Source organism: Pagrus pagrus (assembly GCF_965226575.1).
Source record: "Pagrus pagrus genome assembly, chromosome: 14".
Taxonomy (NCBI): Eukaryota; Metazoa; Chordata; class Actinopteri; order Spariformes; family Sparidae; genus Pagrus; species Pagrus pagrus.
The window spans coordinates 9151208-9168857 of record NC_140198.1 but is presented as its reverse complement, the minus strand read 5'-3'; the positions used below and the strand labels follow the sequence as shown (position 1 = coordinate 9168857).

Genomic DNA, 17650 nt, shown 5'->3' with positions numbered 1-17650 from the left:
TGAAACGTTAAAGACAAAACAGTTGTCTTTTTACATTTAAAGTTGCGAAATAATAATAATAATATAAAACGCTGTTTTCTCCTAACCACTGTTTTTGACCTGTTCATCCTATAGGAGATGTTCTGTAAACAGAAGGGATATCTAGAAGAGGAGCTGGACTACAGAAAACAGGCCCTGGACCAGGCCTACATGGTACGTTTGTGTGTGTGTATCATGTATAATCACTCTGTGGGGCTGAAGTCGGAGTGTAAGGACTCAATTACCAACTGGAATCAAAGTCCCACGACATTTTCTGATTTAATTTTGAGGTTTTGAGACTTAGTTTTATGGTTGTGGTTAGAATCAGGACATGATCATGTGAAGGATTGGGGGTTTTTCAAGTAGCAGATTATATTAAAAGTAATATAATTCTTTTTTTCTCCTCCCGACAGCAAATCCAGGAGTTGGAAGCCACGTTATACAACGCCCTGCAGCAGGACAAGGTGATTCATATCACGAGATATTGCAGCCTTTTTTTTTTTTTTAAACTTAAACACAAAATTACAAGTTGTTGAAGTAGAGGGCTGAGGTTTTATCCAATTACGATATCAATTTAGAAAAAGGTCAAGAAATGCGTCACAAACAATCAATATTAATTAGTTTTTTATGTGCATACTTTCCACTCATCTGGAACATCTGCCCTAATTAAATGAAGTCTGCATGGCTGATTTATACGGTTTCTTGGAAAATGAATGTGGCTTGAAGGAAACATAAAATTCCTAGAAATCTTGTGATTCCTTGATATAAAAAGTGTTTATGTACAAACAGTAAGACCAGAGACAATAGCATGTGTTGAGAAGTGTTTTTTTTTGCTGTATCTGATGATCTTCTTCATCCAGGTGATAAAGTACGGCGAACCCCTGGATGAGCTTCAGAAGGACGAGCTGCGGACGGCGGTGGAGAAGCTGAGGAGGCAGATGCTGAGGAAGAGCCGAGAGTACGACTGCCAGATCCTCCAGGAGAGGATGGAGCTGCTGCACCAGGCGCACCAGGTCCGTCTATGTCTGTACCGTTGATAGATGTGTGTATGTGTCTGGAAATGAGAGACCTAACCACTCATTTTCAAAGGTGGTGTTGATGGTATTTTCCTCCGCCTGCCTCTCCTGAAGGAAACCCATTTGTATCTGTTTTCTTTCTGAATATTTGCAGAGAATTCGTGATCTTGAAGACAAGACAGAAATCCAGAGGAGGCAGATTAAAGACCTGGAGGAGAAGGTACGCTGTGTTTAATGTCTTTCTGTAAAAACGTTCTCATGAAAGTAAAGAATGACACATTAGATGCTTACAAAGGTAATATTAGGAAGTGTGGTTTCAGTGATATAGTTCCAGTTTCCCTGTACAGTGATCCCTCTGTCTGTTACTAACATGACTCGAGTGTTCCTCTAATTCTCTCACTTTCTTTGTCTCCTCTTCGTCTCTTTCTTTCTCCAGTTTTTGTTTCTGTTCTTGTTCTTTTCTCTTGCCTTTATCCTTTGGCCTTGAAGTCTGTGGCGTGTCCCGTAGCAGAGGTGAGTCCTGAGGGCTTTGAGTAGAAAGGTTCAACCCACTGTCGTCTCTCCTCTGGACCTCGGGTCAAATACATTTCTGTTACAGTGTTGTTAGTCGAGACTAGGAACACAGCCTCAACTGACCTTGAGTAGTGCTCAGTCAATATGCATTTCTGTAACGTTGTTAAGACCTCTGACCTTCAGAATAAATGCAGGGAATTTCTGATTATTTTAAAGAATAACCAGTAAGAACCAGTAATCTGGTTTGGTATTTCCAATTAAGAGAAAGTTAATTATGTTTCAAAAAGGAAACATCAGACCAACTACAAACTGTAAAATGGTGACATTTTGAGATAATTTTCCCTTTTTCCCCACAATGTGACCACTTTCCTGAGGCAAAACTTATTTGACCCGGGTCTGCTCACTCTCCACCTCACGCATTTACTTCCTTCATGTTGTCGTCACTTAAAAATATCTAACTGTCATTACTTCTTTCTCTCTGCATCTGTCCACTCAGGCATTTCTGTTAACATTCATGTGTTTTTCCATATTACATTACATCAGTTTTACTTATTGAGGCAGAAATCTCAGAAAAATAGTTGCATTAACATCATCATCTCGTCCTCTCTTGTATACTTGTTTGTTGACACCTCTGTTTCTACATGTGTTTTTTCATTATACTCTGAGGTCATTGGTCTTACTGGAAAATGTTTACAGGAAATCAGGTCGTTCCCTAACTCTAACCTCGTGTCGTGGTGCCTAAACCGGACAGGATTTAACCACAGCGTTGTCACATTATAAATCATAATTAGGTTGTACAATGTGCACAATAATGAAACAATGCACACCAAATCTTTTGCATTTATAGGTAATTCAGCCACTTGGGGGCAGCACAACAAGCTGTAAAAACACCACTGATAAACTGAAGTACGACCTTACAAAGTTTCTGTATGTCGTGTCAGTTGCTTATTTGCACATTAGCAGGATTAGTATTCACTGGGAGTCATGTTTCTGAAGAATTAAAGTCCAATAATCAATCGACTTGGTGCTGCGCAGGTAATGTACAGAGAGTTTTTTAAGCTTAGCTCTGGGAACTATGTGGACGTCAGCCCTGTGAATGAACCGTAACAGTGAAGTTGGGAGCCATAAAACCAAAACAATGAGCTCAAAGATGCTAAAATGTTCACTAGAGATTAGAGAAAAAGATATGTCCAGTGGGACAGAGGGGCCACTCCCAAGCAAAAAAGAGAAACTAACAATAATCTAGTGATATCATATCTGAATTGAGCCATTTTGTATAATAAGTACCTTTACGCCGGGTACTTTAAGTATATTTAGATGCTAATAATACCACTTTTACTTCAGTACGATTTTAAATGCAGGACCTTTTGTCATGCTGAGAGCCAAGAAGGTGGACCCACATGTACAGTAACAGACAGCAGGCAGACAGATCAGTTGCAGAACTTTATTTCATAATAAACCACGTGAAAAGGTAAACTGAACAGCAGCAACAGCTGAACACAACAGTCAGCTCGACAAAGACTGAACTGATGGCTGGATTAAATGCAAACTGAACTAACGAGGGGATGCAGGTGCAGATGGAGAGAGGCGGAGAAGCAAAGGTGAGGGGAATCAGTATAGAGAGCAGGAAAGGAGCTGATAAACTGGGAAAAACACAGAGCCAATGAGGCTGATGTGAGTCAGGTGTGGAGGAAAAACCACGATTTCTAAGTGTTACAAAATGTGCAGCCTATGTTATATTTTTCTGACACCGTCTCCTCTCTCTCTCTCTCTCTGTCTCTCTCTCTCTCTGTCTCTCAGGTGGTGTGTCAGCTTGGAGATCTTGTTTGTGATTGCAGTGTTATTTATTTTCTGGACAAGTGTGGAGCAACGTGCGTAGCGGTGGCTGTCATAACATCAGTGACTGGTGTCAGTATAGGTGGACGTGTCGTGTGTTGGGCCATGGACGTTCGCACTTCAGATTTTTATTCTTTGGTTATTTTAACCGGGTGGGGGGGGGGTCTCAGGATGCTGCCCAGGAGGGCGGTGTTGGACACAGACACACAGTAGATGCAGACACACACACACACACAAGCATACAGACAGTTTACGCGTGCATGCAGATGCAAACACACACGTACACACAAACATGCTTTGACAAATCCAAACCAAAGCCTGGGAAATGTTCTCTCTGCCATGCAGGGTAATAATATGTCATTCACCACCTATAAACAGACAGAAAACTCAGAGACAACGAGGCAAACAAACGGCCACACCACAACTTCTCTTCTTTTTCTTTTCCAAACCTGAAAAGGACGTTCTTCACGAATGCAACCTCTCGGAGAACAGGAGCGAGCCAACTCAGGGCCCATGAGAGCAGAGGCCGTTTCAGGTCAGATTTTTAAGAAGGAACACTCGGGACGTGCTGTGTGTCCTCGCTGTTCCCAGAACGGTGCTTACACAAGACTGCTTGGACTCTCCACCTGGAAAAGGACACTGCAGAGACTAGTGTGTACAGACACTAAACGGGGGACACGGGACACTCAGGTTGACAGGTAACAGACTCGAGAGAAGAGAGAAAGAAAAGATTGCCGCTCTGGATCTCCACGGAAAAACCTTCGGATTGTTAAACCGCTTCTTAATTTGTCTTAAAAACCAGCAGACTGTAAGAGCTTTAGTCTCTGGTTATCTTTCTTTTTTACAGCTCCTGCCACTCAGATACTGTGTCCCAAGATTTCCACTGAGACAAAACATCCCGATCCTGTACTGTAATATATACATTTGTTGATATGTACATGTGTCTGAATTATTTCATGTAGTCTCCCCTTTTTATTTCTGTGAATAGATGCACTTTTATTTTACTCTCTGACGCAGCTTGAACAGTTGATGGCAGTTTATAAATGACTCAAAATGGTATAAATTGCATTGTTTTATTGTGGTGACGGCTGCGAAGATGAACTTTATTTCCTTGAAAATTATATCTGGAATATGAATGTGGAATAATGGAATATTTGCCTCCCCGTTCCTCTTTTTTCCCCACCTTCTATCACACACAGTATACTCTATTTATTACTCTACTGTCTCAAATGTGTTGCTCCGGGCGACCAGCAGGGGGTGCTGGTGTCGCCGGAGCGACCTTCAACTCGCCCTTTAAAGTCTTTTAACAAACTTGTAAATATTTTCAGAGTATCTTGCAAAATATCTTAAATCGGCTCCGGTTGGATGGTTTGAATTCGAAAAAACAATTAGGTCATCAGTATTTTCTTGTCACACAAAATATGGAGAAAAAAAAGCTCAATTCATCATATGAGAAACATGAAAATACTGCAGTTTCTCTCTCTACCCCTCTTTTTTTACTAACAGAAAAAAAAAAACAATGTCTTTGATACTAACAACCTTCTTTTGCTAATCTAACGTATCCACTTCCACGAAATGAAACAGGAGAAAGTGAACGCAACGCTACACCTGCCCCACTTCTCTCCACTCCCTGCAATATTTACTAGGTGACCGTGCTTGTTCCCTGTGTACCTGAGCTGGTGTATCTGCCATCGTACCCACCCCTCCGGCTCCACTCACAGGTCTAGGGTATCCGAGCATCTCATTACATAGCAGCTCCGACCATCACTTTACCGAGGGGGAATGACTGAGACTATTTTTGTGCAAACTCAGCTAACTAGCAGTTGCCTTAAATGCACTTTCCCCCCTCTCTTTTTATTTCCACAGTTATTTTTTCAGGCGGTTGATATTATCATGTAATCTAATGTATATTCTTTTTGTTTTTATTTGACAGATGATTTTTTTTTCTTTTTTTTTTTATCTTTACCCCGTCCGTCTTCCAGCGAGAATTTAACCCCTCCTCCTACTTCTACGTCTAGATTATTAAATAAACTGAAAAAACGAGCAATGCTGTAAAAAATAAAAAAAACATTCATGGCCTTTGACCACAAAGGACAAGTTGTCTTCTTTTCCCATCTTTATTACAAGTATGTTTGGTAATCGTCTCCGTTGAATGCAAGCATTTGTTACGCTTCTTATATACATCTTCCATTAGTTCACACAATTTTCCATTTGTAGGTCGATACATTTGATTCTTTACAGCTGTCAAAGCTGCTAAAAGACATTAAATACACTCATATATAACTTTTTTTTTAAAGAATTAATATTCAAAATGCTCTCCATCATTCTGTTTAAAGTGATTAAAGGAACAGTCCCCACAAAAATGATTATAATCATCTACTTAAAACCATTAACTTGTCGTAAAGTACAGCAGATAGCCAACTTAATGCTTCGTGTAATAACTGATTACATGGATGAGATTGCCCACTGATAGATGAGCAGTGTCCACGAAACATTTCTGTAGCTTCACAGCAAATTGGTGTTGCAGCATTCTCAGAAAAAAAACTGTAAATGGCTCCATACAGCTCGTCTGGAGTAATCCAAGTCTCCAGAAGCCCATAGATCCCAAATTGACTTGAAAAGACATAATCTACACCCTCAACGTGCGGTCGACATGCTAACACTTTTAGCTCAGCAGCCCCAGTGAAGATTTTTGCATCGAAAAAGGGTGTAAATAACTTCTTCAGTTGTTCAGGAGAATGCTTCAACACTGTTTTTCTGTTTTGTGGACTACGAAACTTCGCCCGACTTTCCATCAGCATGGGAGAGGATAGATAATGACTGAAATTTCATTTTGGGGTGAACTGTTCCTTTAAGATACAGTGCAACAACTTTCATCTATCTTCATTATCATCTGCGTCCTATTTGTTATCCGGCTTTACAAAACGTGTTGACATATTGTTTTTTGTTTAGAAGCTTTTCATCACACATTCTTGTTGCCCAGTTGCCATGGAACTGCAGATTTTCCCATTTTAACTGTTGTCTGAGCACTTCAAGTATTTTACATCCACGTTTATCAACTATGGGATAAAAGTTCATCCTGAAAGTTCATTCTTGACCTTGGAAACAGGCTGAAAAAGCGAGCTCTCTATCACTTTGAAGTGCTCTGACATGGATCTCTTTCGTCATCTTTTTCCCAAGGTCAAGAATAAACTTTTAATCTCATCTGTCATTAAGCTCAGTTAACCGGACATTACAATATGTGACCTATTATTGTTTGTGTTGCCCTTTATAGCCGTCTCCTGTCAGTGTCTGTTAGTATCTGTCGTCCGTTGTCCCGGCTAATGGAGTTCTGCTCTGTTCAGGTCACGAAGAGGGAAATAGGTTCGGCGCTGTGGCTGGCATTGGTTATTCTTTCATCTGATGCACATGTTTCACTTAATGGACAGAAATAGCAGCAGGAGTAGCTACTGCACAGTCCATCCTTTGCTGTTACATGTCAGTATTATTCATCAGTGTAGTTATCGTTAAAGTTTTCACACGGCTTCATTCATAAAACCAGCTCAAACGTACAAGTGCTCAGTGTTATGGCACGGTTTTAAGACTTGTGGTGTGTTACGAGAATCATGAAGGCTTCAGTTGTCTCAGGAGCTTGTAAACTAGTGGGCTTTTCCACACTTTTTTTTTCTTTCAGTTATGCAGCACACAGAGCAGAGTCAGTCCAGGATAACAGTCTGTCTTTTCACTTTACTGTAGTCATGACTGTCCTCGCCAAAGCCAGAAGAGAACCGGGGTCGAGTCAGGTTTTATTTTGTGGACCAGTCCTGCCAAAGGATGTTTGTTATAAAAGCACTTCTATCTGTCCTCCTCTCAGCGCCCACACAGGGGTCACTCAGTGATTATATTGTGCTCTGGCTGAATAACTGCCTTTTAAAACCGATTTAAAAATGTAAAAACATGCCATGAAAGACGGTTTTTTTCCTGCAGATTCATTTCAGTCTCTGATGGCGTGTTTGCTGTGTGCACGTGGAAACAGCCTCCTGTGCAGGAAAACCTACCGGAGATGCTTTTTCAGCACAAACCTTCAGCTTAAACCCATTTGACACAAATCAGAAACGCGCTTTAATGATGAGTCATTCTGCATGACATGAAGACTGCTGTGCCATTGTGCGTTAGATAGCCGGCCTCGCTGTAAGGGATACAAGATTGAAATGACTGACAACACATCCTTGGAGGCTCTTTAACCTTATTTCAGCAGCAGCTGGTCGGCAGCCAAACCGTCCCAGGCGGATGCAGCTGCCCGGTCTGCTCTGTTCAGCTGCTTAGCAACACTGACTTCATATCTTATACTCCTACTAATCATGTTTGGCTGGCAACTCACTTGTTAGCTTACTCATCTTTTTAACTATAATAAGGGGGGGGATTTATTTCCATAACAAGACAGCAAATGGATAAAGGCATTAACAAAATTGCCAGTTTGCAATGCAGAGTGGTAAAACAACTTAAAAGAGCAAAAATAAGGGACTTATGCGAGGTACGGTGCAAAGCAGCTGAGGTGTGTTTTCTCCCGCAGCTTTCCTTCCTTGCTCATCCGAGCATCCCAAAAAGGCCCTGAATGTAAGTCTTTGTCTTTCCTGATCATCCTGGGCACGCTGCCGAAGGTTCACTGCTCCACTACTGCTGTGAATAATGAGGGGAATTGTTTGCAGTCATTGTTTCTTAGTTTCTAAAAATATACGGTAATGAATTAGTTTCATACACGGGCTGGAGGGAAAAAAAGTTAGAATGAAATGAGTTTTTTATTTTTCCATTTTATTTTAATTTCAGCTGTCAGTTCAGTTTAGTTTCAGTTGGTTGCTGGAGTGGGATTGCTTGTTTTAGTTTAGATTGTTATCCTCGCCAAGGAGGTTATGTTTTCACCTGTCCGTTTGTTGGTTCGTCAGCAGGATTACACAAAAACTACTGACTGGATTTCCACGAAACTTGGATGGAGAATGAGACTCAGCCCAGAATAGACCCAAATAACTTCTGGTGCGGATCAGGATAAAGGGACGGATCCAGGAGTGTTTTCTCACTTTCTTATGCAAGATAGTGCCTTTTTTGACATTTTTGTTTTTTAGGGTATATGTTTGAATCTTCTATGAGTGAGAACAATTTAATGTGAATCCAAAATAAAATGCAGATCTAGCAGATTAAAATATATAAGAACTTAAAGCTGCTATAAGTCTTATTTTCACACTTACAGCAGCTTTAAGAAAAGGTATTACAACATAAAACAGAGCACTTAATGAAGGTAATTGACTCAAAGTCACGTAGACATCAATCTCAACATGCACATGCACCAACACCTCCACACGCGCGACTAAAACTAAAGACATTTCCTGCATTTATTTTTTAAAATGCTGTACAAAATATTGTTTCAGTTTTCTCTAAAGTCTAGATTTTATTTTTACTTCAATAAGCTAAAATGTTTTTCTTCCCACCTTGTTTTCATTTTCATTGTAGTGTAAGTGAACTATAATAACACTGAGCCAGAGCCACCAAATAAACTGTAGCTGTGAGGGCATTAAATTGTATCCTATCGTTCAGCTGGCAGACTGGCTGACTTGGTACGTAGGCTCAAAAACAGGTGTGCTGTGAGACTAAACACACAGATCATGCAGGGTTGATCAAGAGTATCTGTGTACACTTCTTGTTTTGCAGTTTGTACTTCATCACTCATTTTATGAAACAAGTTGAACCAGTGCAGATCCCACTGGGAAATCGTCAGACATGGTGCTTTACGGTTTGATTAACTCCTGCTGACTCGCCTGTGGAACGATGGCCCAGTTACCCACTTCTTTTAAGGTCTCACTCGCCGTGAGGCCCTTTGTGCCAGATCCATGAAGAGCATTCGGCGTGAATTTGCCAAACTGTCCAGTCTGCCATCACTCCATCATGCCTGGATGAACATGCACTTAGGCCAGCGGCAACATGAGAGCTATTGACTTATGGGGGACATTCATTTTAACTACCTACTGTACCTTACATCCATTTTTAATATGAAGACTGGCGATAGGCTCCTGCTTTGTTCCTGCACTGCTGCTGTCGTTGCTTTAAAAGCCTCATTAAGTCAGAGCCACATCCTGTTAGAGAGCTGCTTCCCTCATGCAACGGAAATACATTTATCATGTATGTAGATTTAATGTAGCAACATTATAGGTTTTTATTTATTAGATATGAACTGCTGTCCATGTCTTTGTCCTGCTTTTACTGTGACTGACATCATGTTTTAAACTTGTTTCTTGATTTTAGGTTTCTGGGAGCTACAGATGAAAACTATCCTGTGGGTTTATTCTGTCATATTAACATTATAGTATATATAGTATAGTAGAATAAATAAATAAGTTAAACAAGTATTTCACCTTGTAATCACACATTACACTCAAATGAAGAGCTGACTATAGAGGCTATGTTTGAATTTGGTGTCATGTTCATAAAGTATGTATTGGAATTTATATTTGATAACGTACCTGCGATGAATTACTGAACACATAATATGATATATTATCTATATATTGACCATTATACCAATTATTTACGTTTTTCATATACTTTTAAAAGGTTCTATACACCACATTAAAATATCTAGCGATTCCAACATTTGCTCAACAAATTCATTATATCTTTAACAGCTAATCAGCTGTAACGCTTACTCTAGCCTTTAAAGTCATGTACCCATCATCACACCGCATTTTGAGGTGGAAAAAACAACCCATCTGATGATTTTTTGTTTCTTTATGATCAGACGGGCTTACTGTAACAATGAACAATTGAAAAACTCACCCAAATGATTGTATTTATGGGCTGTAGGGGAGCGCTACAGCAACAGGTCAGGATTATTTTTATGTAATTGGCCAATTCCTTAAAGGGCAGTGATGTGATATTCTCATGATGAGCAGTGGTGGCAAAAGTACACACCAGCTTCACTCGAGTAAAAGTGCTAAAAACTGTAAGGAGTAGAAAGCACAAATATCTGTGTTTATATGTAGGGAGTAAAAGTTAAAAGTAAAAGTACAGACACCTGAAAAGTACTTGTACACGTCTGATGATGTGGGTGGGCTGACAGTGAAGGAAAGAGCAAACTTGAGAGGTTAGTATGTGATTGAAGTACCTTTAAAGATATTTCTTTATCTTCTTGAGCAGGTACGGTGTGGAGACACTGTGAGGTGTATTATAAAGCAGGAAGATGAGAGTGAAGAGGGTGAGTAATCCCTGATTTAGAGGTAAGTGCTCAACACCAAGTGCAAAAAAACCCAAAAGACATGCAGGCTGTATAAATGAGGACAGCTAACAAGTCAATTATTTTATCAATACAAAAAAATAGTATTGCGTTTTGTTTTTTTAAGAAAGGGCACACAGAGGGGAAAGAACGGCCATCGTGACATCACCGACATTGAAAGCCAGACAGTGTGTGCTGATGGCTCCACTGCCCTCCAGTCAGTCTGCTCCGTCCAGACTACCGTTAAAGGGTACAAACATCTGCACCAGCCTCTGAGTGCTGTCCTTGATCTCTCATACGACATATCGGTCTTTTGAAGTTGCCTGACCTGGTTGGTGTCAGTGAGTGAAAATCTAAAGACTGCTGTCAGCCTTTTTTTTTGTTTTGTCCCGTTTCTCTCGGCATTATTTACTGTGTCCAAACACAAGCAGCACACTGGAGGGACAGACGGAGAATCTTTAGGTCACCATACTGGAGAATAACAAAGGCGGGACATTTCAGTGGGATCTTTATGCTTTAATCACATTCATGTGATGTGGGGAAATTTGTGCTGGCCTGACAAGTCGCTGCGCTGGGTGCCAGCAGAGCCACAGGAACAGCGACAGTGGTATTCGGAGAGGAATGTGTGGAAATAGAGCTGCTTATCATATTTTACACAGCTTTAGCACCACGAAAAATATCTGCACTCAGCCATCCTTAGAGAATAAAGCGCTCGGTCACCCTTTTTTTCCTCCTTGCCTGTGTATTTGAACTCACGGCCCTTCTCTTGGTGTCAGTAAAGAAATCTTCAAATATGGCAACATTTTGAACTAAAAGAAAAGATGCCTGATACTTTTGATACATTTGCAAGTTAATTCTTCTCCTCTGTCTCGCAAACTGACAAACGAAATCAGTCCCAGTCATTTAAAAGTTTATGTTTGGTTGCCGTTGCCTCTGAGCATAACAGAGAAATACTGGACGCTGGCTCGACCGCCGTGCCCCATGACGTGGCCTCCTCGGCAGCCAAGGCTTCATTTCAGTGATGACAACCTGTTAGATGAGACCTGAGGATGTCCCCTGTTTGATTTCACTGTAGCCTACAGTGTGGCTGACCTTGAAACTCCTTCTCATCTCTGTGGACCCTCTGTCACACTCATACACACACACACTTAGCACTTCAATGGGATCTGGAGGGCAGTTATTTCTAATCCAGTTGATGAAAACTCCCACCAAGCCTCAACCTCACAGTGAAACCCAAGGCTTCCTCGTACTGTGTCAGGGATGATATGAAAAGTCATCGCCAAAACAATTGCAATTCATGATATTATTCCAATAATCATCAAATATGCTTAAAACTCTGAAATTGGCACTAAAACATACTGGAGTCACGTTACTTTGTGGGGGGATACAAAGGGCAAACTGAGGCTTAAGCCGTGGTGACAGTGCCAAGAAACTGCAGGCTGCTCTTGTGACAGTTCAAAATATATCAGGAAATTAATGTTGGACTTCAACTTATTGAGCTAGACAGCTTTTCGGGGTCATTCGTGTGAGGATATTTACAGGTGTGATTATCCCGATAATCCCTGTTAATGATAAAATCTCATCCTCACATCCCTACCAGGCACACGGTGAACAGGACTGAACCGAAATCATTCTTTCAACTTTTAATCCGTATCAACTTGAGCTGCAATAGTTAGTCGATACATGGTTTGAAAGAAACTTAATCATCAGCTGTTTTGACAGTCAATTTTTTAAGCATAAATGTCAAAACATTTGCTGGTTCCAGGTTCTTAGATGTAATGAATTTGCTGTTTTCTTTGTCGTTTATCACAGTAAATAAAGAGTTTGGGGTTTGGAAATTGTCAGACATGGTGCATTGCATGATGGGAATAGTGAGAAAATTATATTGTTAATTAAGAATCTATGGTTTTTTGTTGGACTGTTGATGTGACTAAAGACTGAGATCATAACCTAAATGATAAATAGACACAGAGAACTCACCTTGAAGTCTTTCTCACTCAGTGTTTTCCGGTCTTGTTCCTGGAGGCCTGCATGTTTTAGGTGTTTCCCCTGCCCCAACACACCTGATTCAAATGAATGGATTGTTACCAGGCATCAGCAGAGTGTGACGATGAGCTGATCAGGTAAATCAGGTGCGTTGGAGCAGGGAATCATCTAAAACATCCAGGAACGGATTGGAAAACACTGTTCTCGCTGGTTTGTAGAGGACAGAGAAGCTTCATTTCACCTCTTGTTCTCCTGGAGTATAAGAGGAGGGAACAGCCTACAAACAAACACACTCAGTGTGACTTCTTTGACCCCCCTCATACTTGTGAAACATGCTGATACATGGCTGTTACATAATTGTATTGGAGTGACGGTGTTGACTCCTGTTTCCTTTTGTTAACCTCTCCACTCAGCAGTCTCTCAGTTTGAGTCCTGCTGCCCGAAAGCTGCTCGTCTCCTGCTGGCCGTTGCTGACACGATCCTGTCTAATTTGTGCTTGTGTAAGTGAGTCATCACCCCGGGGTGTCGCTGCTGAAGGCCCAGATGAGCACTTGAAGACACATCAGCTGTAGCCTGTGTTATCGCCTGGCCGAGAGGTTTGAACACAGGTGTGGTGACATATCAAACGTCTTGAGTGGTGCTGAAAGGACAGCTCCGTCAGTACTTTGGCAGTGGTGTAATGTAACTAAGTATATCACCTCAAAGTACTGTACTTAAATACACATTCAAGGTATTTTTACTTTACTTTTTATGCAACTTCATACTTATATTCCACTACATCTCAGATGTACATATTGTACTTTCCGTCCTGTCCAATGTAAACCATGTGTTTCCAAATGTGTTGTTTTTGAAAGTTGGTGATAAACTGAATGATTAAAATTTCCTTTTATGAGTTTGGAAAATTCTCCTACTTCTTAAGCTACATAAACTATTTAAAACACTGCTGGATTTGCTGGAAATGCATCAAAAGCTGCTTTGAAACAGCAGAAAACAACCAAACAACAAAATAATAAATAAACCAAAAAACCAAAACATTGATCCAAAAACCATGAAAACACCACATGCTGATCTTATAGTAGTAAGTAGCGAAAAGGGCGCAACCTGAATCATCTACAGCAGTAACATGCAACATAATGTGTTAATGCAGCAGTGATATAAATCCAGAGACAGCCTGTATAACAGTAAAACACTGATAGGGAACATTTTACTGCACAGTGAGTACTTTTACTTTTATACTTTCAGTACAGTATTTTGCTGAAAATTCTTTCGATGCAGAACTTTTTTACTGTGGTGACGTACTTTTACACTGTGGTATTGATACTTGATACTTTCAGCGAAGGATCTGAATACTTCTTCCTGCTGCACACACCTATGTACACTTAATTCATATAAGGTCACAGACTATTGAAACAACTGAATATTAGGATCCATGCAGCTCGTCCCGGTGTAATCCAACTCTCTGGAAGCCACGAGCTTCTGAACTGACTTGAAAAGATGTCAGTTACGACATTTTTTAGCCAAAATCTTCATTGTAAAAGCCCCAGCATGCCCCCTTTCTGAAGTGGGAGCATGAACAGGACCGCTCGTCGTGGGTTTAAATAACGTCTTTCAAAATCAGTTTGGGATATCGGGGCTTCTGGAGACTTGGTTCACGTCGGATGAGCAGTATGGAGCCATCTCGTGTCTTTTTTGGTTGTTTTTCTTTAGGTTTTAAAACAGGTCCCCATCTACTTCAGTTGTTTAGGAGAATGCTGCGGCGCCGTTTTACCGTGAAGCTCCAGAAATGTTATATCGACTAAGAAACTTCACCTGACTTTCCATCGGCATGACGGTGAGCAGATGATGGCTGCATTTTCACTCTTGGCTTAACTTTTCCTTTAACTCAAATAGCCTACTTTACTGTACGTCCATTGGAGAGGGTCATCTGGCCCTCTGGTGTTCACTGGCTCATTTAAAGTACAAACTCAGTCAAACACATACAAACGTGTATTTTAATAAACTCATTTCAAACCTGAGATAAGCCACCTATGCACCAGTACAGTGCCACCTCTGGCTTTAACTCAACTCCTGCCTGACTGTCAGCTCAGGCTTCCTCACAGCACGACACACACACACACACACACACAGGCACACACACCACTTCAGCACTAGTTTCCCCGTCTTTCTCGGTCACTTGTGCACGGCTCCAGCATGGCAGAGCGCAGAGGAAACCGGGACAAGGCAGAGGACGACCTGCCGGTTTACCTCGCCCGGCCCGGCACGGCCGACCAGGTGCCCCGGCAGAAATACGGCGGCTTGTTTTGCAGCGTCGAGGGCGCGTTTGAGAGTAAAACCATAGACTTTGATGCTCTGAGCGTCGGCCAGAGGGGCTCCCGCACCCCGAGGACCGCCAAGCGAGAGACCGGCCAGGAGGCGAGGAGCCCGGCCAGTGAGCACAGGAGCACCCCTGGTGCGGAGAGGCAGAGGGACGCGGCTCAGGTTGAGATCCGGAGCAGCTGCGCGAAAGAAGTGTTGCAGAACCTGGGAGAGGAAAAGGTAAGAGGAGGAAGAGGAGGAAGAAGATTGTAACTTTAGGCTGCAGACTGATGCAGCATGTGTGAATGACAGGAGTGGTTCCTGCAGTGTGTGTGTGTGTGCATGCTTGTTGTACTTTTTCCCCTCTTTTGTTGTTTTAAAGAGTGGTAATTAATAATGCAAAATCTTCTATTAGAATATCAAACAAAAATATGTACGAGACAGTTAATAATCTGCAAGATTAACTGACTCACACATTCTTAAAATGACAGTGATGCTGTCAAGCTGGGTGGGCCACACCTAAATAAAACCTGGAAATCCATTAATGCACATTCACATTCACGGTTAACAGATAAAGAGGATGGATTGAAGCCCAATGCATTTGGGATACGTTATTAATGAAACCCTAAATTGTGCAGCCACATCACTGTGCGGCGTGTTGGATTACGTATTGGGAAATATAAAGCTGCCAAAGGAAATTGTATGAGCAATTTAACAGCGCCGGAGAATAGATACAACATCTTGCCAAGTAATAAGTGAATAATGCATGTCAAAGAGCAGGAAACTAAGAGTTAACAGCCATGAGTGGAGTTGGACTGAAGCAAATGTAATTTCTCTGCTAACAGAATCAGTTTTTTAAGGTATGCCTGTTTGGCAAAAAATGGCTGGGAATTGAGAAAGACTTAGCCAACATCCAGTTACATTTGTTCATCGAGTATAATTCTTAAACCCCGGAGGAATAGTGCAGCCTGTGTGGCGAGACAGTAAGATTCAAGCAACCAAGGCCACAGGGGCACAGAACAAGGCTGGAAAACCTCAAGGCTGGACAAAGGAAAAGTTCTGTCATCGCTACAGGCTCCACTGCAGACATTATTTCCTTCTGTATTAGTGAAACCACAGAGCTGGCGACCGTGACGCTGAATATAGCACTGAAAACAAATGCAACAAGTGTTGACCACACATTTAGAAACATACCGGCCTGCCAGTATTGTGTGACAACTGTTGGTCCATCATCGAAGCAACAAGCTGAACTGAAAGCCATTGAGTTGCTAGAGTGTGTGCATGCTTAGTGTAGGTGATGTTGTTTCACACAGGTTAGAAATGTAATACTCATGAAATGCAGCTGAGAAATTTGAGCATTTTGTTTGCTCAAAGCCTGCAGTGCATGAACAGGGAAAAAGAAATAAAACACCTTCTATAGCATCTCAATCAGAACAGCTTCACCTGGTACAGCTGCCTGCTAAAGACATCCAATTAAACTTATGCAGACACATGATACAGGTTAAAACCTTTAAGCTGAAGGAATGAACATTAGAAACCATAGTGATTCCAGTGAAGAAGCAACAGCACGGCCCTCAGGTGGCGGTCGAGTAATACTGTACTTCAAATTATATGAAAATGAATCCGATCTGACTCCAAAATCGGACTCTTAAAGTAAGGCATGGCCAGAATTTTAGCTTAAAACTTTCAAAATATGAACTAACATTAAGTGAAAGTTTGTCATAATGTCAAAGACGTCTTTGTACTGTGTTAAGGAGATTATCCACTGAAGTTAGCATGCTAACCAGCTAGCCCTGGCCCATCCTGTCTCCTATCACTTATAGTCCGATAGCCGCTGTAGTTTTAGCTCTTGCTACATTTCACTCAGCTCTCTTAGCTTTAAGTGTAATAACTGAACAAAATAAACTCACAATATGTCAAGAAACTTAATCTGTTTTCCTTACTAAACAAGAAAATACAACCGTACACCATCTGAGCTAAGAAGAGCTAAATGTTTTGCACGATCACCTCTGGTTAGGCTGAAACAAATCCTGCATTCCTGATTTACCTTTTTTTGCCCGGCTCGTCTGCGCACCTCTCCCGTCCTGTCTTCTCGTCCCTAGAATTGAAGTCCCGGTCAGAGCTGCTGTAAATCACCTCCGTACTTTATACCCTGTCCTGAAAGTGGCAGCTGTCGGTCTCGGATGTGTTCAGTCCCAGTTGGGTGTCCGTCCATGTTCACCCTCAGGCTGCAAGAGATGGCTCACTTAGCTCCACAGCTAACTGAGTCAGGAACCAATTAGCTAACAGTAGTTAACTACATCCAAAGGCAGCTAGCAAAGAGCAGCAGTTGACGATGTTTTGGGTGATGCTGCCCCCCATATTTTTGGAGCTACCTTCGAACTATGACCATATTTTACAAATCACACCTTTAACTTCACACAGTGCTTCCACTTTATTAGATATACTTCATTACATTCAGCGAAATGTAATAGAGCAGACCTGAAAAAATAAAACTTTAGGAAGTTTTTTGTTGACGTTGAGGTGTTCATTAGCTTTGTAGTCTCTTTGGAGATTGAAGTATGAGGTACTTGTGTGATATGTTGTACAAAACCAAAAAAGTAAAGAAAAAAAAGAGGTGGTTGCTATGACCGCTGCAGCGTAGCAGCAACAGGCTGACCTTTGTCGTATGCTTGAAGCTAGGTCAGGTTTAGGTAAGAAAACTACTTTGTTAAGTTTAGGAAAGCATCTTGGTTTGACTTAACAT

At 41.3% G+C, this 17650-nt stretch overlaps 1 protein-coding gene across 1 annotated transcript in view; it reads left to right on the top strand.

Annotated features, from left to right (window-relative positions):
- Positions 1–3469, top strand: part of jakmip2 (janus kinase and microtubule interacting protein 2) — a 30979-nt gene extending 27510 nt beyond the window's left edge. The window contains exons 19-24 of the mRNA XM_084372911.1: positions 115–192; positions 432–482; positions 879–1031; positions 1189–1254; positions 1471–1547; positions 3348–3469. Coding sequence (XP_084229037.1) covers positions 115–192; positions 432–482; positions 879–1031; positions 1189–1254; positions 1471–1521 — 399 coding nt within the window. The 3' untranslated portion in view covers positions 1522–1547; positions 3348–3469. The remainder of the gene's footprint in view (positions 1–114; positions 193–431; positions 483–878; positions 1032–1188; positions 1255–1470; positions 1548–3347) is intronic.
- The last annotated feature ends 14181 nt before the right edge of the window (positions 3470–17650 follow it).